This window comes from Apteryx rowi, unplaced genomic scaffold, assembly GCF_003343035.1.
Source record: "Apteryx rowi isolate R43461 unplaced genomic scaffold, aptRow1 scaffold_205, whole genome shotgun sequence".
In the NCBI taxonomy this organism is placed as follows: Eukaryota; Metazoa; Chordata; class Aves; order Apterygiformes; family Apterygidae; genus Apteryx; species Apteryx rowi.
In genome coordinates this window covers 1,023,324-1,049,280 of record NW_020448364.1, presented here as the reverse complement: position 1 = coordinate 1,049,280, position 25,957 = coordinate 1,023,324, and the positions used below count along the sequence as shown (strand labels likewise).

Sequence of the window (25,957 nt, the reverse complement as noted above, 5' to 3'; positions counted from 1 at the left end):
CTTAAAGCCAGAGATTCATCTTCTCAGTAGCTCAGTCCAGAGAGGGGAAGACGTGGGACGTGTATTCAGCAGAAGACTAAATCACCAAATCAGTGGACCAGATCAGAGCCCAACTACCTTTTCTGCTTGGGCTCCTCTGCAGTGTTATTTATTACTCCCCATCAGTCACAGCTTTTCTGGAATTACTCATGGCTGGCATTTGTGATACAATAAGGCCACAGATAACTTGTGAAATGAAATCAGGGTTTTCCTGTTGGGACATGTAATATCCCCACTGTCTATCTGTCTCTCTTTAGGCAGTACATGCTAGCACAGGCAAGGATAATGGGGTTGGGTTTACAAGTCAGACTAAGTATTCCCATGTATTTATTCTGTGGAAGGAACAGAGAAATATTTTCACCCCCGAGTTATGCAAAATCCAATCAAGCTAACAGATATTTACAGAACCTTTACTCCTGCAGGGCCAGTCTCCCTGCAGGTTCAGACTCATGGCTCTTCTTGCTTAAAGACAACAGCAAAAAGATGTTTGATCAGCAAAGACTGAGTGTTCTTCTTTGCAGCCTGGGACAGTGAGGCTGAAGGTAGCTTTGGAAACCTTACTGTGGTAGCAAGGCAATAAGTCAGTGTATCTCATTGCCAAGCCTTTAAAAAATGAGTTGTCTATTATGATTTGCAATGCCTTTTTACATGATTTTAATTTAACTCCATTGTTAGGGTCACTTCAGGCATGGCTCATTGGTTTGCCAATGAAAGAAAGAGATGATTGCTATGACAGCTATAGCCTTGCACAGCTAGAGATACAGAGAGATAACTGTCACATAGCTGCATCTTTCTGTGAATGTGTGTGTATAAACGTATATTGCAATGTATTTACAGATAATAATCTCTGTTTTGCAAAGTTTGCCGAATATCAGTGTAAATATAAAGCAAAAGAGTAAGAAAACACAACAGCAAATACATAGTGTATGTTTGTGTGGGTGTTTTATACAAAATCAGAAATATAAAGCTGGACAGTCATCCAGAAACCATTTAGTCCATCTTCCCTCTCTAAGGCAGGTACCTAGCTCATCCCTGATAGACCTTTAACCTGTTACAAACTGAAATTTGCAGACATTAGATTTGGGGTAGCATGTGAAAAATAGTGTGTGTGCAGGAAATAACGATGTTTGAGACTCACAGCAAGCAATAAAAGTGAAGCAAATTGCCAAAGTGCTCATTCAGAGAGCAATACCTATCCAGAGGACTAAATGAGAAGTTAGTACTCATTCGCTATGTCACAAGGCATACACAGAGGCAGGCAGAGTTAAAGGTCCAAACTTGATTAATTCTGACACCTCCTAACCTTGAAGTGCTTGGACTTGATAACCTTCATGCAGTTTTCAGGTAGGCTGTTGTAAGTAATTGCAAAGGGTTTTAAAAAAGGAAGATGAAAAGTCATTCTGTGGAGGGGTCCAACCTCTCCTCCTCTTTGTAGTGAAAGGTAGGATGCCAAAATCCTGACCTCAGAGCTGCACCTAATGCAGCACTTGAGGTTGTGTCTAAGTGGGCAGACCTGATTTCTCACATCTGGGTGTGTGCACAGCTGTGTCATGACACTGTAGCAAGGAAAGCCCTGGCTACCCACCTGGCCCTCTTCTCAGCAGGAAATACCAGAATTTTGGCCAGAGAGAAGTTGTGTTGTCTGGTTTGGGAGCTAAGGCCTTGGTACAGACAAAGAGAATATTTATAGATTGTTATTCAGGATGAGGCTAGACACCAAAGGGCAGTGTGGCCTCATGCAACTCTTCTTCATTTGTTCATCATGAACATCAGCATGAGTTCAGCATGAACTCAGAGATTCAGACACATCTTTCTGTGATGATTGAAGGTAGTAACTGGTGGCTTGTGTGGGAAAAGAGTTTGTGGGAAGTTATTCCAGGTCTTAGAGGTGAAGTTTCCTTATCGCAAAACCTTTTGTTAATTGCCTCTTCTGGTGGCATTTTTAGCAGAAAAAAACGGAACTGAGTGGGCAACAAAACTGAACCATCAGCACGTTGGTGGAGTCAGAAAGGCACAATTGTACTGGGGCTGTCGATACTGCACGAGGTCTTTGGCTATGTAGATGTTACTCCAGGGCTGCTATTTTAACACTTCCTCAAACTGAATTCAGACTGGGGAGGTTTAGGAGGTAGTTTGATGCCCCTGCCTATCGTCAGTAGAGAAAGGTAGTTCTTGCGAGGACTCCCACAGCTAGACTTCCAGGAGCTTATATAGCCTCCTTGTAGGAGGTTACTACCTTGCACTGGGAAGGAAGGGGAAAAATTAGGCGCAGTGATCTGTGAAAGTCACTAAGAATGATGGAGCACTGAACTGAGATCTCTATTCTCCCTGTCTGCTGGGGAAGGTATCTAATCACAGAAGCAAAATAAGACTAAATCAGTTGAGACAGCACTGGACTTTGTCAGTCTGTCAGTCCTCCTGGCTACAGTAGTTGCCTTTGAATTAAAATGGACCTGCTTCTTCTTAAACTGAGCATACTTTTAAGCTACCCTTTGGTTAATATCTACCATATGTAGTAAACCTGTCTAAAAAGTCCTTGTTACTCTGGAGTGTCATTTTGTGCCTCACAGCTATGAAAATTCACCAATCACTCTCAAAAGTGACACCCGTGAATTATAAAATTCAGGCAATGAGAATTAAAGTCTTACCTCCACTGGAACTGTGGCTGAAACTGCAGCTTGCTCCATCAGTGGGCTTCCAAAAACTAGATGGTTCCCCTGCAGGAAGGGAGGGAAGGGAGCAAGGAAAGAGGAAAAGAGAAAGGACAGGAAGAGAGAGCAGAGGAGGAGAGTGAAGAGGGGAGGAAGGACTCAGGACAAACAGTGCTAACTCTATCAGCTAAAACACTTTGCAGGTCTACATGGGGGGAACAAAGGATATATTGTCATTAAAGGGCTATGAGTCATCCCATCCAATGTGTGCCTCATTGAAAGCGAGGGCTTTGTGTTATTATATCTCAGTTCAAAATGAAGGAGACCAGCTCAAGGGGAGCCTTTCCCAATTCCCATGTATTTCCCCAGAAGTTACGGATGTTCAGAAACGTGCAGGAGCACACCTCAGAGCCAGGAGTGTACCCATAGGCTTTCTAGGGGACTGGGAGGAGATCCGGTCCCAGAAGTGGCATCTTACTGCTGTCAGACAAGGTCTGCTTTTTTAATGTCACATACGTATCTGGTTTTCCTTTTAACAATTAATGAGATCTCTGATAAAAGTGACACAAGGAGAGCTGTGCCTTTGATGATTTACATGGGGTGTGTGCACACAGCAGAGAGGAGCTGACAGCCCCGTCTCTGAGGGACTGATCCTTTCCTCGCTCAGCCTTATTTAAAATACGAGCAGTGTCACTTCTATTAGCAGAGCGTGGCTGGTGTAAAATTAAAAGTGAGTGACAGGAGTCTCTGCTCTGAAGTCAGCCTGTTTTGCCATTGTGTTGCACCCTTGACCATTGCTTAACACGGAAAAGGAAGAAAAATTCTTTCACATGCTTTGTTAAGAGGAGTCTGGCGACTAAAGGGTTAAATGGCTTTGGGTGCTGGATCTTTGTGGGGATGTGTGTACATATATATATATATAGATAGATATATATATATACACCTTAGTTTGGCTGTAGGACCAAACGCCCGCAGGCCACAGTCACATTATCATCTGGAAATTGGATAACGACAGCACAATGACAAATCCAGGTTGCTTGCAATAAGGTGCTAATCCCTTTGCTTTAATATCGGAGCAGCGTGTAATGATGTTTGGACATCACTCCAGTTTACTGACGACCCCACTGGGGCCTGCAATAGAACCGTACAACTGTCTAACAAGCCGTCAGGTGACTGCCGTCGTCAAAGCAACGGACGGTGCAATCTAATCTTCCCTTCATCCCTTCCAGCTCCCAATAAGGGCCAGATTATAGAAGTGGCCCATCAATGCTTGGTAACTCGAATCAATTAACGTTAATTCGCACAATGCTATGATGTATTGTGATCACTTTCATTTCGGAGAAGGGGGAAGAAATTGCTATAATTCACCTAAAATGAGGTTGTCTATGGTGCTGAGGTATTAATTGGGTGTCCATATTAAATGGAAAAGGAGCACGGTAGTGAAGGAAAAGTGGATGAGTGACTCTCTTGGCTGCTATTGACCTATCAGAAGAAGACAGTGCCCTTTTCCTTTGCTTTTATCTATTACAGTTTTCCCTATTGCGTGTCAAGTTGATGTATTATAAAAAATTCATTTGGTGACCTTTCACCCCCCTAGCAGATTAAACAATTTCACTGGGATGGCATCATTAACAGGGCCTTGCATTTAATGATGATTTCTCTAAAAGGCCACGGAGATTCGATTTTAAGCTAACAGATTTATTGCACTATTATAACATATCGTAAAAAACTGTRCCACCTACGGTCTGGTTTTAGGATAGAAACTGTTTAAGAGTTTATGTGGAGCTTAAAGTGGTATTACCTTGGGATACGCAGCAGCAGCAAGGCTCTGACCTCCGGCGTGATGCTGTTTACATTTAATAAAAGACGTTCCTCCAACAGTAAACTTCAGGAGTGTGTTATGGAAGAAGCCTGGCTTAGTCCCTCACCACTAGCAGGCGGCGTTGTAAGTATGGGTATTTCCACTGGTCTCCAACACTTAGTGAAAGTCACTAATGAATCTGGAGGATGTTTCTCTCCTGTCTGATGGACTGGTTCTGAAGGCACCTGGCATTTKCAGTTCACCCTTGAGTGGATCCCTTGGGTCCTCCAGTCCCCGATTTTTTTTTTTTTTTAAGTTGACTTTTCCAGGCTATGGGAATCTGGACTATGCCAGCTGCCACCAGCTGCTTCCACCGGGCAGCTGCTTGCCTTCAGTTTTGGGTACCATAGGGATCGTAAACTACTAAATGAAAGCTCTCTGAGCAAGGGAGAAGAGTTGCCTTATGCAGGAGACATGTCTGTGTATTCCTAGAGGGCTGTGTTCATGCTGAGTTACTCTCTTTCCTTCTCTGTAAAACGGGGAAAACATTCACCCCAAGCTAGATTGGGAGCTGTCTGGAGCTTGGATAGTCTTTGGTATAGGTGCAACAGCCAGCAAATGCAGATCTGATGGTTGTAGGGCCTCAGTAGGTTAAAGTCAGAATACGTCATTCAGAAAGACTGGGTTTTTTGAATTAACATATATTCCAAAAAGAAGAGCTATTCTTTTTCAGTCTAACCACCTTATCTGATGCTTTGAACAGGCACAAAATATCTAGCTTCTAACCAAAACTTCTTTGCTGTCTGAAAGGAAATGCTCAAAATGGTTAAATAAATAAGCTTGCCCCTCTTGTCCCACTTGACCAACACAGGGTAATTCAGTTACTTGTTTATTATCCCAGTTCACCATCAGTCCTGGACCCCTTGTTACTCCTCTGCCCTATTAGACCTACGCCTGCTAGCACACTGCCATCACAGCATCTAGCCTCCAGGGCAATGACTTGCAATGGTCATGGCTTCGTTCAAAGCTCCCTGTCAGTGCTAGCAGCGTGCACGGCTAGAATATGTTGAATTTTGGTCTTATTGGCTCAGCGTAGGCAAAAGATGGGAGACATCATTAATGTCTGACAGCATGTGTCTCATTCAGTCCATTAGCCCAGTCCTCATAAAGGGACATGATCAATATTACTTTTTTTATTGTTTCTTTGCTGTCAGGGAAAGCTGAAACTTGCTTTCCACTGGAGTTTCTTTCCTATAGCTTTGATTTCTCTATATAACATGGGGAAACCTGGGGATCTGTGGAAATAAAAGTCATCCTTTGGAGAGCTGTTTTGCACACACTAGGAATGAGCCCGGACTCCTAACACAGCCCTCTGGATGCTCATGTCCCTCTTTTCCTATCTCTAATGCTCAGTGATAAGATCTGCAGAGGGAGACAAAGCTCTGAACAATGCAGGAAAGAGGGCACAGGTACCTGGTGTTCAGCTAACCTCATTACCACCGGACATGAGAGCACACCTCTGACCCAGGGGTGCTGATATCCCCACGACCCTTCTGGTGAACCTGCACCTGCTTCACCTTGTGCAAGTCCTCAGATTGCCTATCTCCTGTCTTCATTATGGCACCTTCTTCCCCACAGCTTGTCTTCTCCTCACCAGCAACCACTGCCTTTTCAGTAAAAGAACAAAATAAAATACTCCTAGGCTTGGCCACCTGCTGCATTTGGACATGTTGTTGCTTCCCCAGATTCTTCCCAATCTCCTTTCCTGCCAAGGATATGCCAGTGCTGCAGCCCTAACATTGCAGACACACTCAGACAACTGTTCAATTAGTTTCATTGGCTATGCTTATTAGTAAGTTAAATATGCCAGGGACTTTTCTCTAGCACCAAGGCCAGTTGATCAGCCTGTGTCCATAGTACACTYTCTCACACACCAGTTCAGGCTGGCCTCATCCAAGCTGCCCAGTGATAAGTCTCTGACTATATTAGCTCCCATACTGTTTGGGTGTAGTTGTAGACTTTGTTATTTTGCCTGGACCTAGGCTTGACAAGGACTGACAAGTTGACAGTAGAGATGATCAAGCTTCAGTGCCAAGGCTTGTTCTTTGGCACTATTTTGTTTTCTAATATTGATGTATACATTGACTTTAACAGATCCTTGACACAGGCTCTGGGTCTGATCTCTTTCCCCTGGAAGCCAATGGATAATAATAATAATTTATTATTATTATATGAATTATAAATTTTATAAATTATATTATATAAAATAAAATGGCAACCTCTTCTTGACTGCAACAATGCTTCCTTTTCTCTGCCCCAAATATCTCCTTTTAGTTTCTCGGTCATGCCTTGATACCCTCAGTAGGTCCTTTAATTTCTTTCTCTGACCCATAACTTTCTTGGTACTGAATAACAGACATTTGCTCTCCTGCAGAGCCTCAGCACGTTCTGCAGAGCTGTGTCCGTGCTGACTGCGCAATGATCTCTGGGAGCCTGGCCCAGGTCCCGTTGCTGACCAAAATACGATGATACCACTTGCTTGCCCACTGTGCCCACCTTTAGAAGAGCTGCAAGGCACTGAGCAACTGAGCTGCTCTGCGATGAGCACTGTCAGCAGGGAATTGCAAATCCTTCCCAGCACGACACTTCAGGGCAGTGACAAAATAGCACGCTCTTGGTACCGAGCTGAAGAAGAAAGGTTTCCTTGCTCCGGCCCTTGCTGGGCTACAGGCACTCCTGCCCGTTCCCACCTCGCAGTGGCAAAACTATGCCAGGCAAGCCTATTTTCCTCCCGGCACAAATCAACAGGGGAGCAGCAGGCTGCTCTTCTCTCCTCCCTCCTGACACTGATACTCACTTGCAGGGACATAACTCATTGTGTGCAGGGTTGCAACCTAAGGCGGGGGCTCCTTCACAGCAAGAAGAACAACTCACAAGAAAGAAAAAGAACCAAGAGAAGAACTGAGACTTTTTGTTTAAATTGTTGTGCCGGTTCTTTAGACCACAGGTGTCCTTAAAACCTTTAGTCTTCTCTCTCTGTCTACGGTTTGGGCCAATATTTCCCATCAGCTGCAGTACAAGCAGGATCTGTTTTGTAATGCATAGTAACACCCTGAAAAATAACCTGAAGTTAAACCAAAGGAAATTGGTGCTCAGTAAATCTTCTGTTTGTAAACACCTTTAAGCAAACACTAGAGAGATGAATGAATAGCTTTCCTACTTTCATTTCAAGACAATATCAAACCCCCAGCCACATCACTGCAGTTGTAGTTTAGAAGTATGTATATGTATAAAAGAGATACTAAATGACAGAAAGCACTGGGAGAGAGAATGAAATGATATAGGCTCAGAATAAAGTGTTGATTCTTTATTTAAATGCAAAACCGCTCTCCTGGGATGCTTAACTTCAAATTTCAGTCTTGAAAAGCCAGTGTCTTTTAATCGGGTGTCTGTATACTGCTATATTTCAGTATGTGGAGTTCACAGATAATGAAGTGTAGGATCATAGGTATGACAGGATGAAGATCTGCAGTAAAACCCTATGACTTAAAGTCCTGTGCTTGTGTAGAGGAACTGAAACTTTGTTTTTACGAGAGCTCGAAGATATCCATTGGAAATCTTTCAGCTGGACAGGAAGCATTGGTAGCCTTCAGTTATCAGTGTACTGGAATGAAGACTTTGGGGATAAGGCACTGGGTTTCTGAACGCATAAAATCTATCTGTGCCACATGTTTCCTGTGTGATATTGGGAAAATAAGTTATTTTGGTCATTCCTCAGTTTTCTATTTGTTAACTGGGGATAGGAACAAAGGGGTCTTTTATTAGTTAGRCATTGTGATCTCCTTGGAGTGATGCCTGTTTTGTATTTCTGCACATACTGATCTCATGCAATGTATCAAAATATCATCATAAGCTAAATTAGTAGTCTTTTAGCACAGTGCTCCTTCCTGCTCACAACAAACACTTGAGTATTGCCACCTGCACTAAAAAGGCAGAAGTCTTGTGAACAGAAAGTAATGTGTAGTTATGAGACATAGGTAAGGTGTGAATTGGCTCAGGAATTGACATGAGGTGTTTTCATAGCATTAATTTTCTGGGTTTTTTTGTTTTTTGTTTTTAACCTTCTTTTGCAAGTGAAAGAAATGGAAGCAGACAAAGCCCTGGAACTTGCTTGTATGTGAGGCCCTATAACATCTCTGTTCGGGTGCAGCCCTCAGATGGAGAAACGGAGAAACAGCTTCCTGTACAGCCGCAAATCATTTTCCTGGATAGGAAGGTAGGATTTACCCCTCTGTGTATGGACACTTCTATTAATGCTGTACATTTTTGGCATCTCCAAGCAGTCCAAAAGCCAGGGGACTGACCTAGATAAGGCATAAGATTTCTCTATAAATAAGTAGTCAGTGGTACTGTCACATGCCTTATTTCCTAAGATAGACTCTGGTCACATTTTTGAGCTTTCTCCTGCATCTGTGAGGGTTAGATTCTTACTTTGGTAGCTATTGTGTTCAGTCTTTCAATCTCCGCTCCTCAGGGTTAGAGGATAGCATTGAGGATTGTAGGAACAGCAACACAATCATTAAGGTTGGCAGTGAAATGGGCTATTCTGGTCTGCCCAAGCAAGTCCACCCCATACAAAGTAGTGCTGTGTGGAGATCCCCATGACTGAAAGAAGCTTGGGCATCTGTGTGGTGTGATTTAGCTCTGCCAGGGGTACCAACAGGTCCTGGAAGCAGTGGGCAAGGTCTGATGAGTCCTTAGCAGGACTATTTAATTGGGGAGTGGCTGGACAGGTTTTACAACTGAAACACAAAACTTTCTGCTTCTATCCATTTGCCTTCTGGGGTGGGATTCGGTTCCCTGTGCATAGGCATCTTGTTGTGTTTTGGGCTATGGCATATCCTATTTAGCCTCCAGCTCCTGCAGAAAGGTAAGGGTTTTCTATAAGCCAAGAGTCATATCTCCCAACTCGGGTTGGTGTCAAGCATTGGTGGGTATCTGAAATGGCACACGAAACCTTAATTGAGGCAACTGAATCCTCCCTTGAATTTCATCCCCTTTTCAGACACATATTCCATTTTTTCTACTACACATGAGAGCTAGCAACTCCCTCAAAAAAAAATAAAGAACTGAAAGCTGAGCTCTTCATATACACATGGACTAGATCCTGCACGCCTATTATAGCTATGATATTTAGGTATCAAAATTAATTTCTTTCAATGAGTGTATAAAGAACTTAAATCTGCAGCTTAACTATATAGACAAACTGAATCCACTCAGTTTCCTTGAACTTTGATGCCATGATGTTGAAATTAGGTGCTTCTCATAAGTGATGTGAATGTGACCCCGAGTATTCAAAGTGAAGCAGCAAACCTTGCCAAACCTTGCTGAAACAGAGTGAAGTTGCCAGAATTGGTTCCTCTGAGTTTAAGCTCATCTCAGAGAGTGACAGTGAGCTCTGTTTTGTTGTCTGTAACACATAACATGTAGGTGCAAACTGCCCTTCCACTGGRCATTAATAAATGATTCCAATTGTTTAAAACCATCCAAACTTTCTTTCCTCCTGGTGATGAATTTTTTCTTTTGTTCTTTTTCCCAGGGTAAGAGAGTTGACAAACTGGGGCTGCCCTCAGAGCCCTGGGTTGTATCAGCTCACCTCAAGGGCTCCTCGGAGGCTGTGCTAAAAGGTTTGGACGTGTTTTCTTACATCAAGGGTTATAGCAAAGCAGCTACGAGTAATTATGTGATAAATTTAAGAGTTCTCCCTGGGAAAGGTTGGGCTTAAAGGTGATCTTTGGACTAAAAAAAGGAAGGTTGAATTAGAAGGAGTTTGGTGAACTGCCCGGTCATATGCTAGAGAAAGAGAAGCTTATACAAGGTGTTTCCATGCTCTGACAGCACAAAGGGACTATATCCAGCAGTTCATCTTGAAAATGTGTATCTTAGATCAAAAAGGCAAAGAATGGAGGATTAGAAATCCTAATATCTGATTTTCAGCTCATGTTAATTGGGGTAATTTCCTTAGAGTCAATGGCAATCTGTTTGTCCCAGCAAATGATCTGGCCAAGTACAGACAGAAATAACTGCCTATTGTTTTTAATTAGCATACTTCAATGTGAAAATGTTTTTCATGAGGGATTTAAATGCTTCCCTTCTGGTCCTCATTTATCAAAAGACCTGAACTCATGATTAACTCTAAGCATGTGAGTATTTCCCTTGAGGTTATTGAGACTATGCACATGTTTAGATAGAGATCGTTTTTTAAGCACAGTGCTGAACTGAAAACCTGAGGATGATCATATGCTTGTAAACTGGAAAGTGGAAATGCAATGGATTATAAACAAAGCATCCCGGTTTCCCTTGTTCTGATCTTTAAATGTCAGAAAACAGGGCACACAGTGAAAAGTCAGGTTTCCTATTATAGGTAAAGTATTTTGTTTACAGTAAGGCTATTTGTGTATTAAATTTGATTTGTGTATTAAATTTGACTTGAAAAGATAACATTTGGGGAAGGTAAGTGGCGCTCATGCTCTAGATTAGGAGTTCTCACCCTTTTAGCTTATGCTTCTGTTAATTATAAGTTCTTCCTGCCCTGTTGYAGTTCCAGGTTTATAGGTTAGAAAATTGTTCAGGTCTTTTTTGTTGTTTTTAGTGCATTCTCAGGGAGGTAAGCCTCAAAGGCTTAGAAATGTGGGTCTAGGTGAGTGACAGGTTGTTGGACCAGCTATCATGATCAGCTGTGAAGATCTTGTGGCCTGTATCATGTAAGAGAAAATTTAGGTGACCACAAAATGCAGTCTAATTTTAGGATCTGTTCAAAGGCAATGCCAGATCCTTGGCTTGGCACTGTACATTTCAAGACGATTGCATTTATACAAGTTGAGTGACCCACAGAAATACTTTCAGACTGAGTTTGTAGGTCAGACATTTCTCCTATAATAATTGTACTGCGACTATGCGACTAACTTCCTGCCATGAATAGAACAAAGCGCTCTGGCAGTGATGTTTTGACTGGTTTTGATCCTGGTGGCTAGAAAACAACAATTTGGCAATTCAAAATCTTAAATCCCTTTTTTTCCTATTGATTGTGTGTATGCCTTATAAAAACTGCTTTGAGGAGACTAACTTTTGTCTGACTTTTGCAATGAAAATGAAATAAAGTGCTAAGTAAAGGAAAGAAGGAAGGAAGGAAAGGAGAGAGAGAGGAAGGAAGGAAGTGTGCATGGAGGGAAGGGGGGAGAGAGGGAGGGAGGGAGGGTGGAGAGAGAGAAAAAGAAAAAAGAAAGAAGAAAGAAAGAAAAGTCAGAGAAAAGAAATGCACTTCACATTCTTTAAAAGATACATGCATCAAATTAATAGTCAGTAAACTCCAGCAAAGAATGAACTGCGTTGTACAGATGTTCTGCATGTAATAGTTTGCTGCAGTTTTTCCTTTGACAAATGTCCTTATTGCACTCGTCTTTTGAAGCACATGAAAGCAGCATTTAATCGAAATGGGTCCCGTCTAGCATAGTGAGGCTGCTTCATCTGACAGCAGCCAAACTGCCTCATGGAAAGTAGTTTAGCTCCAAATTAGCTCGCTTCTGTGTTAAATACCAGCTTGCCTGAGAGATCTTTGTGAAGATTCCCATATATATCTATAATATTCTGAGATTTGAAGCATATGTGCCTGAAAGCTGAGATAGTCTCTGTTGAGAAGTACAGTACAGTACTGCAGGCTTCATCATAGACTAGAAATGACAATTATAAATATTTGAAGGCAGCTGACAAGACCCTCCATAAAAGTGCTGTTACAGTGAGCATCAGAGCCAAGTAAACTCTTGGTAGTCAAGGCAAATACTGTTGTGAAGAGGGTCATATGCTCAGTACATAAATGGATGAACCAGGATCAGAATGGAGCAATTAGAGAAATCTAGATTCCCATGTCTTCAGCAAGTCTTTTCACAGTATAAATTACTGCCTATTTATATATCATATCATATAATGCATACCTGGAGACCCACAATGGGTTTGGGGCTTTGTTGTGCTGGATGCTGTACGCACATAGAGAAAGATATAAGTAGTCAAAAATAAGTGGGATACTAGTAAATTAAACAGTACCACATCATGGACAGGGGAACTGTAACTTTTTTAGCTGTGATTAAACTGTTAAAACGTAGTATGCTTTTGGCCCAGGACAGCTAGACTTTTCTCTAACAATTTCTGAGCATGGCTCTGAAGGCAACACATCAATGAACAGTTCTCAATAGGCAGCCCTCATGCAGCACTGATGTTTGGAGGCTGTAAGAATTTAAGAGCACAATTTAAGGCCAGGGCATGCCAGTCACTTCAATGCCAAAAAACAGACCCTGACACCGATTGACGGTTAGTTCTTGTCCTGTAGGTACAGGCACGCAGAGTGGGAGAGGAACTGAGGCAGGGGTGGCAGAAATTGTTTTCCTTGGATTACCCCACAGATAGAAATGTTTTCATGCTCTGTTAAATGTCTAACAGCCTAAAAGGAGCAGAAGATCCTACATTCTGCCTCCCTTACTCATGGGGACACAGGTCAAGGTGGGAGAGCATAGGTAATGACTGCAGGTTACCTCTGAAGGCTTTTCTCCAGCTTGCAGGCAGCAGTGAAGCGAATGCCCTGCATTTGCTCTGTGCTTCCAGGTCCAGCTCAGTGCTTCTCCCCCTGCCTTTCTAGCACAAAGTTCGGATCAGCCCAACAGTGTTCAGTGACCATTGCTGAAGTGTTGGGCTAATGGGAGAAGGGTTTTACACTGAGGCCCAGGGAAGTGTAGGAATGCTGTACTTTTCCTTACAAGTCTCTATTCTGCAGCTGGCATGTGAGAAAGCTTCCAAATATTCACATCTGATATCCCAGATACTTCACAAATTTATGCCACTAGAATCACTAGTTAAAGTTACAACAAGGAAAATCCAGCTCATCCTGAGCTGGGTGCCGTAGACACTTCTGGGAAGAGAAGAGGATAATTAATGTAAGAAGATAAGCACTGATATAGGCAAAGGTCTTGCAATCTGGCCTACTATCAACAGCCCTGTCTACACCTCCTGAATGGTCCTATGCATTTGTGGTTACAAAAACACTGGCTAAAGGTGTCTCACAAAGATGTTTATTTCACCAGTTTGCTCAGTATCCTGAGTATGGGGATGGAAGAGTATCACGTTCAAACTGTATGTACCTTCACCTGTGCTGCTTAACTGCCAAGACACCTGCTTCGTAAAGAAAATAATTATTACGTGTTGTCTTTGAGCAAGCAAGAGAGTCTGTGTTTGTGGTCGCTGGATGGAGTCCAGCATCCTAGGAAGTATTGACTTCTTACCCCCACCTGAACCAACACTTGGAAAGTTTGTCAATCTTTAGGATTTTGCCCCCTTCATTCCAAGAGCCTGAATGAAGCACAGACCTGGTCAGCATTACTCAAAGACCAAGACTTGGCTGGTGCTCAAAGATACACACAGTAAAACAGAGATCCAGTTGCAAAATCAATTATAGATTTTAGAGAGAGCCTGCTAAAATAAATAAATAAATAACATAGTTAGGGTAAATGTTGGGTCAGAATGCATTCCCTAATAGTTCAGAACAAGAGATAAAGCGATGGAGAATCTGGGTCCCAGGTTTTGTTTTAATGCTTTCCGTGGAGACTTCCCCGTCATGTTTCTAGCTGAGTTAGTCTCTCCTGTATGATCACAGGATAGTCACCACAGACATTTTTCATGGCCAGATCCCTTTTATAACTTCTGACAGGGATGGAGAACAGTTCAAAATGATTTAGCAGTAGGACAGGAGGTGATATGCCCAAAGGATGAGGTGAAACATTTGCAAATCAGAAAGGGGTTAAAACAGTCATCGTTTTTCCTTTAGCTGCTGTAGCTGGCTTTTAAAAACCATTCCTTCAGTACAGAAAATATTAAGTATCTCCCTAACACTCTCCTAAGCACTTTTTGTTTCCCTGGTGACATTCTTAGTCACACGAGACACGAGCTAAATCAAAAAATGAGTACTGGGAACTTTCTAAAGCATCTGTATAGCTCCCATTACCTCTGCCTGATCCCCTTAACATTTATTCATGTTACACCCCTGTGATAAGGATATGTGCAATAAACCTCATTTCACAAAGAGCTTGGAGACCCAAGATTCAGAAACTTAGATCCTCCACTCCATCAAGAATTTGGTACCCAAGTAGCTTTGAAGACTTGGCCCCATGTGAAATTTCTGGGATCAGGCAGAAATTTTGCAATTAGGAAGGACACTGGATTCAGGCCTTCCCAAGTCCCATTAAAGTCACAAGGACTCTCCTGGTTTGTTCATTTTCTCTGATGAGTTCAGGAGTGTGGTTAGGTCATGCTTATCTGGAAGCTGTTAATTGCATTTTTTTTTAATATTATTATTACTCTGTAGGGCTCACTGAAGTACAGGTCATAGATGGACGTGCAAGCTTTACCAATTTGGCTGTCTCCAGCGCAGGCACAAACTGGAACCTCATATTCACTGTCACATCACCTCCAGGTAGGCTCCATTTTCTGCATTTTGTTTTGTTTGGTAACTGAACGCAAAATCCTACAGGAGAKGGACATTGTGTGATCTGATTTATATAGGGAGCTAAGCTTTACTTGAATGAGTGGAGCCATGCCAAACCTCTAAACAGCCTGACTTTTGTTCCATGTCCAAGCTGGCATCACGCAGGCAATCAGTGAGCTGGGTGATTCCCATGCCGTTGATTCAAGATCCTAAAAATTAAGATGGGTTAGAACAGAGATGTGTTGCCAGAGAAAGGTGCCTCTTTCTTCCTGCGTTCCCTAGCTATGAGCTAATTAGATACTTAGGCCACCTAAGCAACCGGAGTAGTTTTTTTCCCATGACTTGAATCCCATCATTCCCTGGTTCTTTTTTTTTTTTTTTTTCTAATGTGTTCAGTAATTGTCCCTCATTTGTGCTCCCAGTGCACCAATTTTGTACTGCCTTTCACCTACCATTTTTCTGCACCTGGCTGTCTTTCTGGGTGTGACATGCTTTGGGTCATACAGACATTTGGGCTCTGCAGGACTATCCCTGCTGGTTTACAGATGTGATCTTGGGACCTCCATGACTGTGTAGCTTGCAAGAGGCAACCTGTTAATGGTGAAGCAGCAGGGATGCTTATTCCCCCTTAAAAGTACCAGCTGAGAGGAACATTGGCACCTTGGGAGATAAGGCAACACTCGAACTCTGTCTTTTAAAACTTCAGAGATAAGCACCTGTCTAACTGTTTTAGGGCTTAAATTTATTTGCCAATCTGGCCCTAATGGTACATAAGGGTCAAAGCACTGKTTTTTTTTGTGTCAGAATGAGTGCTGGGATGTATCAATGGAAGAGCAGGAACATGCTTTCTGACAGGAACCAGCAGGTAGCCCAAAGACAAATTAAGGTATAGAAGTTGTACCACCATGTGTAAGGTCCTAACACTGGTATTATGTATATAACCTGGGATCCATCAGCTGGAAAGAAGCCTAGGAAGCATAGATAGAAATATTTCCAGATGATGCRTGTGCCACTGCGTTAAGCCCTGCTGAGTACTCCTTTGGAATACTAACATAACTTTGTTTACCCATGTTCAGAGATTATCTCAAATTAGAGCAGGTACAGAGAAGAACCCATAAATGGAGAGAGGAATGACCATTTTTAGGAGAAAACTCCAAGATAGTTTGGCTTGTTTCAGCTAGAAAAAAACAAGCCTGAGAGAGGACAAATACATCAGAGAGGTAAATAGTTGAGAGTTGAAAGTGGTTGAATGGAAATGGCTGATGAAATATTTAAAATGATATTGTTGGGAAAAAATGGCCAAGAATAATTTTGGCCTAGAAATTAAAGAAGGCTATTAACATTTACAGTCTTATGCTTCTGAACAGTTTTTCTTAATAGTTTGGAATAGTGCAGGCAAATAATCAAACTACTTTTGGATGGAAATTGATAGGCCTGTGGATGATATTGTATAACATGGTACATACAATAGCATGGGACAAGATTAATGACCCAAGAAATCCCTTCCCATCCTGGGAAGATCCAGATTTTTTTTTTTTTCATGAGTAACTTTTCCTCCAAGTCAAAAGTGGCTAATCGATGCAATGTTTCCCATGGCTTTGCAAAGGAAGAATTGTGGTACAGGGAATACTTGGAGGTAGGTCTTTAAAGGGGTATATGTTGACCTGAACACCCACACTGATGACACTTCAGTGAGTGCAGATGGAAAGTCAGCACCTCGCAGGATTAGACTCTTCAGTGGGAAGTACAGCACAATGAAATGGTTTTGAAAGTTATTTCAGGGGAGTCAAAATATCTCCTTTCCTCTGATCAAATGCAGATCCCTTTCATTAAACACTTAGCTAGTCAGAGTGTTGCAAAGAGATGTTTACAGATAGCAATGCAGACAGCTGATCCACCTGTGTAGGCATCGTCTTCGTAAATCAGAAAATTTATACTTTTAGTATGCATCATAAAAATACACACCAAAAAGAAATCCCTGATGCTTGTTTGTTATTGGGAGCCATGCTGGAGACAGTATAAAGACTTTTATACTGCCAGACTCTTACAGAAGGTATTTGCTTATCATTTAAGATAAACAAACAAAAGTAAACAATCAAATAATAGATGTTTGGGATGCATTTTCATGATTAGCTTTCTGTGTGTACCTTGGCATAGTTATTTATTCTCTTGTGATTTAGAGAGAGCTCAGAAGATGCAGCTGATGTTGAATGCAATGATCCCAGGTTCTTCAGTGGTAGTTCCTGGGGAGAGGAGAATATTCATTGCATTGCTGCATGGTCTTGCTCCTTATTCTGCAATAATACTCACTTAACTGACAGGTATCCCAGCAGGCTTGATCCATTCACTTTCCGTTTAAACCAACAGCAGTCTAATCACAAACTATTAGAGTAGCGTGAAATGCAACCTTTAAGCACCTGTCTGTATAGAGTCCTTGACATCTGTGAGATTACTTATCTCCTCTCAGGTGAAGTTCATATGGGTGTACATCTGCAGGCAAATTTTTCCCAATTGGAACATGCTTCCCGCATTGTTCTGATGAAGCTCTCTTCTGTTCGAGTGGGCAATATTGACACAAATCTAATCAGTTTCAGATAAAAGCACTTACAGCTACTTACGCTAGTCTCCAAGTCTCCRTCTGACGGTGTTTCTGATTTTTGAGAATAAGTGAAAAGAAGACTTTCAAATTTTGTTAAAAGTATAGCTCAAACAAGTAAAAGGAATACACATCTGTTGAAATGATTAGAATTGTGGGATTAGGACTGAGAATGAGTCAGGTGATATGATAGGTAGTATGTTAGTGTGCTCTTCCACATCCTTCAAATCAGTCTATAGACAGCGCAATGGCCAGTTTTATTAAACTCCTCTCCTTCCAGAACACATCTCCATTCAAAATGTATTTTGGAAGTGGTCCAGGGCCTGTGCTAAATCCAGACTGCTTGTGAGCATAGCCTGGGAGAGTGTTTGCTGGCCCAGACCAAAATGTGCCAAACAGCTTTTTCACAGTTSAGTTTTTTAGATCAATTTCGAATACCTGAGTCCACACCCAGGTACTATCTAATGTACTGGAAAAGACTATGCTAACAGCAATGACACTCAAACTTTTTATTTATAATACTTGTTATCAACACAATGGAGAATATTAATGAGTTCCCTGGGAGTTTTCTGTATCTTGGACTTAAGCTTAATGCCAGTGAATGTTTCTAGATTCTCTCTTACATTCAAATGAATGAGGTATAGCCTTTAACAACAGTGTATGACTTAGCACCGTTCTCATTGCAGCCAGCCTCTCTGTCTTGTTGGGCAGAATGTACGTGTGTTGTGTCTGGGCCTGATCTGGTTGGCCTTAGACACAGATACTTTGCAAATGTATTTTATGGGTTTGGAAGTCAATTGGACAAATTCATGGAAGAAATTTTGGTTGAGGATTGTTACATTCAAAGAGGCTGCATCTACTTCAGGAAGCACTGAAGACTTGGAATGTAAACTGGAGTAGTTTGGTGACACATTTGCCTTGTTCTGATATTCTGTCCTAAATAAAAATTGTTGGCCAATGCTGGATATGGAGAGAGATGGACTTTTGGCATGTTCCAGCATGCACTTTTAATAGCAGCAGCATTGTTAAAAGGCTACAACCTACTGTTTTCACCATGAAACTGGTGTCCTCACTTTTGTAATAAACTCTCACTGCTTTGAATTCTCAGGGGCTAAGTTTACTGTGCTGTCTCAGCCGTTTACCATCTTTCCTGTCGCCCTGGGAGAGAAGTCCAACGTGATCGTTGTTATGCTGAGTTCAGCAGCATCTGCACTCATCCTTGGTCTTCTTGCATTCTGCTGTCTCAAGAAAAGCAAAAGCAAAAGTAAGTTGKAAATGCCCACGAAAATTTATACTTGCAGAGCATAAATCTCTTTCATTTAGCTAATCTCCAGAGTGGCCACAACAGGATTTAGTAACAATGGCAAAGCAAGCTGAGCAGAGTTTTTAACACCATTCATAAGTCTTACCCCAATATAGCCTGATTGTTTCATTTTTTCCTAATTTCTGTCGGCTTTGGATAAGACTCACAGTCAGTCTGTCTAGTTACATATCCCCTATTCTGCTGTTCTCATGACTCTTTCACTTATTTCCTCTGGTTGTCTCATCATTTTTTTGCATCTTAATTTATCTTCTGCAAATTGCTCGGGTAGATGGTGGCACTCAGAAAAAGCTCTGTGGAGTTCAGTAGTAAGCAAYATAGTTCAGGGTTATATGGTTATGTCCCTATAACAGATGCCTGAGTCCTTGCTGCAAAAAGTTTTAAATGTGTTTGAAACATGGARAAAATCTGATTTCTATAGTGCAGTTAGGGAACTGAGAAATAAAGGAAATGTTCACCATGATTTCAAGTGCCAAGATTATCCATTCAGCCACTGCATTTTCATGATAACAGGTGACACAGCAACATATTGCTGTGGTGAGGTTAATGCAAAGCCGAAGTGCTRACCAGGAAGCAGACACAGCTGCAATGTGAATGCGACAGAGGCAGCTGTGTAGCCATGCTGACATCCCATGCTACATCATCATCAYCATATCCTTCAAAGTGGTGATTRGAAGGCTGCAGCTTCTCTGSAGCTCTTCCCCCAGACAAATCCACACCTCTTCTAACTTACCTTAAGGTTGTTTTTTAACACTGACCTTAAAAACAAACATARCTACCTAAAGGAAGCTTTCTCAATATGGGAGGCATAAAGCTCTCTGTGTAAGGTAAAAACTGAAGGTAAAACAACATGGTGATAACTGCTCTGTGGATTGATTCCCAAATTGCCACCCTAAACTTCTGGATATGTAGAAAGCCACCAATAACTTTGTCTTCCAGATATGTTGGGACCTAGCCATGGGTACAGGTAACCCAGACTGAAGGAGCCAGCGCACATCCCAGTTAATAAAGCATTTTAGACCAATTTCCCACTAGTTTCAAGGCTTATCTTCTCAAGAGTTTCACTAAACTTGTTCTTCCAAATAACTTTGCAAATCGAGGCCAAAGAGCCCTTCTCCTGAACTTCACCGTGAACACTAGCTGCAATAAGGTCTGAATCTCTAATGTTAGTGAACATGGTGACAATATAAGGACAGATTTTACTGAAGAGAATAGGTGGGATCCCTAGTGGTAAAACACAAGATGGTATAATCATAAAACAAGCCTCTCTCCTTTTGGGCAGAAAGAACACGTGCTCGATTATCTGGTAATTCACCAGCAATTTATTGTTGCTTGAAGCAGTAGTTGGTGCTGAGCCAAGGGTGGATTGAGAGTGATGCAACTKTTTGCTTCATTGCAGAAACAAGGACTGAACAGGCTAATGTACCGCAGCAGGCAGAAGCCAGTACCCACGCACCCCAGACCCAGGCMCAGCCTCGTTCAGCTCACATCCAGCCTTGCCGCAATCGAGGAGAGAATGACAGCGGCATTTCTGTGACAGGAGGTGAGATTGCAGAATGAGATCTTCTCCTCCTATTTGTCTACTTAGCATTTTCTCTCCTTGTAGACATATTATGTGAAATGCTAGCTCAGATGAAGGCAGCAGCAACCCCACCCCCACCCCCCTTGAGCTCACTGAGTCCATGATTTCACCTGGTGTTTTGGAGCAGAACAGGGACTGACATTCCCATTGTATCCACAGCACTCCTGGAGCAACAGGGCCTCCCTTAACCAGATCTCCAGGTGCTATCGCAATAGTAGCACAGAGATAGCTGCTGTGCAATGCTCAAAAGCTCTGGATGAGCCTGCAGGCTGTGGATGACTGTACTGAGGTCCACTACTGTGGTGGAGGTGGGGAGAGCAAGAAAAACCACTCAGGGCTCATTTCCACACTCTCCCTGTTACCTCCGCCACTCGCAGTTCCTGCTACAGGACCTTCATGCCATGCTTTCTGTGCAGTGGTTCAGAGCCAGCACCCCAAAATGGTTCCATTCTCCCCGGTTTTGTGTCCCCCTTCACCCCCTACTGTCACTTTCACAAACAACTCTCTTCCGCACACCTCCTCGAGACTTGTCTTTTCATCATCTGCTGATCAAACACGACTTCTTCTGAGGTCACTGAAAAGCAGACAGCCTCTGGGGCATGCAGCTGGCAGCATAAAGCATTGGCTTCCCTCTCTGCACGTGTGACATGTTCCTATGGTTTCTTTTCTTTTTTGGTCTCACCAGCCAACAGCGCACATCTAAGGGCATTCTGATAGCCCTGATGAACCATCCATTTACCCTGTATCGGGAATTTCTTTTTCCTCCTCCTTCCCAAAGCATGTGGATTACACAAGAGGCAGGAAGAAGATATWTGGAGCTTTATCTTCTTTTCATTAGCATCTATCACAAAAGCAGAGAGAAAGAGAGAGAAGGAGAGAGGAAATTCTGCAGTTTATGTGTTTTGATATTTGCTGTACTCCTCCAAAATACAGCATTCAGCTGTGTGCCTTAGGATACATATCTGCTATAAATTCATTTTTTATCTAATTTGTCTGAGATCTAAGCTTCCTGTGGAGGTCTGAGATCAAAGGAACTGATTCTGTCTGATGTCGGCTCTGACACATAATGCGTGCTGACTTAGTTCTGTCTATAAACTCRCAGTGGGAGACTGCCATTCTCCCTTGGCACCTTTACACAGTGAACTTTCATTTTGGCTGGGGAGGCTGACAGGTATAGCGTTGATTGGAGCCGTYGTGTAAATAATTCATGGGAAGATTTTTTGTCAGGAAAAGGAAATCCAGCCACTTAAAGTCTTTTAGGAATAGTTGCAAGACAAAAAGATTCCCCAATATGTTCAAATCTAAACAAGGATAATAATATCTGAAGTGAATTTAATACATATGACTTGGAAACGTCTAATGTTTGATTTCCTCCTATTTAAAGTGCTGTTGGTTTTGGAGACAGAGAGGCAATCAAAGCTACAGTCTTTTTGTTTAGTTTCTGCTTTACAGCTGTTCCCCCCATAAGAAATCCCACCTTTCTAAAACAATTAAATGTTCAGAGTCTTTATTATTAATCATCACARTAAGTCTTGCAATGCAGAGCTTTTCTGTTTGGTAAGTACTTATTCAGTGCAAAGTCCAATGGAGCTAGGAGCCTTGGTGGTTGTCCCAGGGCAAACAGCTGAGGATGGAGATGATGAAGAAAGCCATGTGCATAGATATGCAATATTTCAGGTGAGAAGGGATCAAGATATTACCTTGCCTGACCCACTCTGTAACAAAAATCTCCTCAGTTTCACATGATTCTCTCTCTCTTGAATTAAATAACTTTGGATCGACTAAAGCATGGTTAACAGAAAGGCAGCCAGAAGTGGAGGTACATATTGCTTCTCTTTGCAATTTATTCTGGTGGTTTGCCACTTTCAGTGCTGAAAAGTTGTATCCTGTACCAGTTTGCATTTCCTAGCTTCAGTTTCCAGCGTTTGGGCTCAATCTACAGGATTCATTTGTTATACTGAAGATCCCTTAATACCATGCTGCTTCTCCCTGTGAAAGTGCTTGTCCCCTAGAGGCAAATTGTTGCTTTTCTGGGAGTTTCTCACCATTTTTGGCGACTTGGAACCCTTCCAGTGGCTCTTTTCTCTGCCCTCTGCATTATTCAGACCTGGTTTGGATGTCTGCTTTGTGCTGTTGCAAAAGTAAAATCACCTCCCTGACATCGCTCACTACCTCTCTCCCACCAAAAGATCTCATTAGTCCTTTGGGCTTTTGTATCTCACTGAGAGCTTATCCTGAGCTATTTGACCACTATGACCCATAAATCACTATTGGTTGTTTTCCAGAAGAGGGTTCCCACTCTGCAAATATGGTCTGCATCCTTTGTTTCTAGGTTGCTCAGGACAGCTTCTCCTTCTTTACTTTCTATTGGCTTGCCATTCTTCCTGCCACTTCCAAATTTCATCAGAATCCTTTTTAGGTTTGATTCCAGATCACTGATAAAAACACGGAATAGCATCCATTTCAGTTGTAGTGTCTGGTACCGCAACTCATCCTACCCTTCTAGAATTCTTTCTCATTGATAATTGCTACCTGAGCTGTCTGTTAGCTGGTTCTTAATCCATTTAATGTGGGTTTTATTGAGAAAACAGTCGGTCTTCAATTTAATTAAAAATAGAGAAAATCGTGGTATTATAGACTACTACATTCTAGAAATGTCTAGGCAATATTTCATCCCTGAAATTGCTCATATCCAAAAAATAAACTTTTAGCCCTTTCCAAGAATAACACAAACTTGTTTGATAAGACCTATTTTTGCAACAGAAGATGGCACCTTTGAAGATGAAGAAGGCTTAAATACATAGCAAAAAATAACATGAAACTTTGTTATAGGGGATCATGACCTGATCATTTTGCTTATGTGTAAAAAGCAGAAAGTTGAAGGCAGTCATATATGTAATCTGTACTTTAAAAGAGCCAATTACCTAATGCTAAAACAATCATGAGGAGGAAAACTATTATGCACAGAAGCATGTGTGACTGCTGAAAATTTACTGAGAACTTTCCAGTGAATTTCCAAAAGGCACAGTTCTGAAATTGAATGCTATAGGCATTCTAGTCAGAAAAAAGCAACACTCCTTACCAGGAAAAGTGAGCACAGGCATAAAGAAATGTGGAAATTGTAGGAAGGAAATGAAGATAGAGGAAAATGATGCCATCAAATAAAGTTCAAAATCAAAGAATTATAGAAAAGGGAGAAGGGATGCAAAAAAAAAAAAAGAAAAAAAAGAGAGAGAGAGAGAGACAAAAAATATATGAATATATTTTATATAGAATGAGTTTCAGAAAGAGGGATGTTAAGGTCACACAAAACAGTGGTTAATGTTGACTGTGAATGTATGCTGTGTCAGCCTCGTTCACATAGCTCCCCAAGTAATGTAGAGGAAGGAGCCAATCCTAGTGGATTTGGCATAGTGGATATGCCATACATGCATATGATCCATCCTTTGGAGAGGAAAGTGAAGCATAATTTACTCAAAAGAAATAGCAAGCAAAGCTGTTCCTTCTACCTCGCCAAAGCCACACTATCTCTCTTCCAGTAACACCAGTAGCATATTCGTTACTCAAATAATAGTGAAAGTAATCTTCCAGATGACCCTGCAGACTTCAGGCTCAGCCAAGCAAAGTTGCCACTGGCATCAAGGGGAGCTTTGCCTGCAGACATCTGTGGGATGTTGCCTTCCAATTAKGAATCTGCAAAACCATCCGACCTCTTTGCTGCCTCTTCTACTGTCCCCCTTATAAAGACTGAGCAGATAGGTCTTTTTGAAATGCCTTCGTCAGAACTGAACCTGTCTCCTTTCTTCACACTGGTATGAGCTCTGACATGGTCTGGATAGCAGAAATGTTCCTCTGCCGTTAATCTGAGCAGCAGGCTCTAGAAACCATTGGGCAAAAAGTCTTGGGCTGCTAAGRGTTAAATTTGAAAGACAAAGCTCAATAATAAGTAGTGGTAGCAACACATTTTCTGTGGATCACTTGTGGAAAGGACCAGTAATGAATGGTCTGCAAAAGCCAGTGTCATCCAGTAACAAATGTGGTACGTAGTCTAGGACTAGTTCTGGATTTGGAGCAAGTATCCAAGGCTTGYTTTTTGAACAATTTCAATTTTTTTCTGGGGTTGGGGGAGAGAAAACTGCAAGAATTTCACAAATGTTTTCAGCATCCAAATGAAGCAGACTGCCAATCTTGCGCTGAAGTGATAGCACACACTGTCAACTCAAAAGCCATCTGTCGTAACACTACAAGTGATTCTGCCTCTGTGCTTGATAACCCTTTGGATTGCTATGATGTAAACATTTTGCATTTCCACATGAAAAATGTATAAGATCCATTTCACTTTTTCTGCATTTTTTCAACATCATTTCATAAACAGCATTACAGGTTACAGCCTCTGCCCTGAGTAGGTTTCAAACATTGGAAAGTTGTGCATTATACTATAGCTTGATTCATAGAGGGCTGATGTATTTATAGATGTGTAGTGAGTATTAAAGATGATTATCAACCTTAGCAATAAACAGCTTATAAAACAGCTGTATTCTATACACTTTATTATTAAGAATTTATTGAAACATTTGATAACCATTGGATAATGCTTTAGGAGCTATTTTTGTATCAGTATGAAAAAGGCAGCTGTTTCCATTTCAGTTTTTGGTTGCTGTATGTTTATCTGTGCAAGCAGTTTACTGTTATTGGGTTTTAACAACTTATTTTTGCCAAACTGAAATTGGGGGCCCATTAAAATGATCCTTCTAACAACCCTTTTTCCAATAACAACTACTTTTTCATTAAAGTTTCTAACAGACAGGAAAGGCAGTAAAGGGAAGGAAAGATGAAGGCAGGGTCTTACAGTTATTGTAAAGCACAGACAGGTTTTTCTTTTACAGATGTGGAAGAAAACAGAACAGTGGGAGATGCTAGAGGACAATTAAAGGAGCTGAACCTACAGCCCCTTGAAGCCAGGTTGGATGGAAAGACAAACACTGTCCAGCGTAAGACGGGTCATAGAGACATCTCTTCTATGGCTAGGAAAAATGACAGTTGCCAACAGCCATGTGGAGGAGCATCTCTTGGTGACTCTCTGGACCTGCAGCAGCTGGCTGTCCCCAGGCTCTCTGGCTGGAAGGATGCCCCCCAGCCTTCAGCTGGTCACAGCGAGGAAAGGGAGAAGGCTGAAAGGGTGCCAACACTTCAGAACGACACCAGAGAGGAGATTGCCATGGGAGCAGCAGATGTGTAGAAGTGACTTGAGGTGGTGGAACACCAACAAACCAAGCTTCTTCTGGGTTGCAGCCAATGCCAACTTAAGTTTCTTTTTTATTGGTAGTCAGAGAAAAAACATACACCTATTAACACTGGAAATCAGCCTGTCATGCTGCACACATAAAAACAAAACTGTGTCTAGACTTGTTACCTGCTTCTGAAGCCAGCAGGGAGGCT

The 25,957-nt window shown here is 41.9% G+C and overlaps 1 protein-coding gene across 1 annotated transcript in view; it reads left to right on the top strand.

Annotated features, from left to right (window-relative positions):
- Nucleotides 1-25,757, top strand: part of PKHD1 (PKHD1, fibrocystin/polyductin) — a 269,755-nt gene extending 243,998 nt beyond the window's left edge. Inside the window, exons 60-65 of the mRNA XM_026063949.1 lie at nucleotides 8,641-8,767; nucleotides 10,091-10,178; nucleotides 14,900-15,007; nucleotides 18,724-18,879; nucleotides 20,336-20,479; nucleotides 25,405-25,757. Of these exons, the coding sequence (XP_025919734.1) occupies nucleotides 8,641-8,767; nucleotides 10,091-10,178; nucleotides 14,900-15,007; nucleotides 18,724-18,879; nucleotides 20,336-20,479; nucleotides 25,405-25,757 (976 nt within the window). The remainder of the gene's footprint in view (nucleotides 1-8,640; nucleotides 8,768-10,090; nucleotides 10,179-14,899; nucleotides 15,008-18,723; nucleotides 18,880-20,335; nucleotides 20,480-25,404) is intronic.
- Nucleotides 25,758-25,957: the final 200 nt, after the last annotated feature.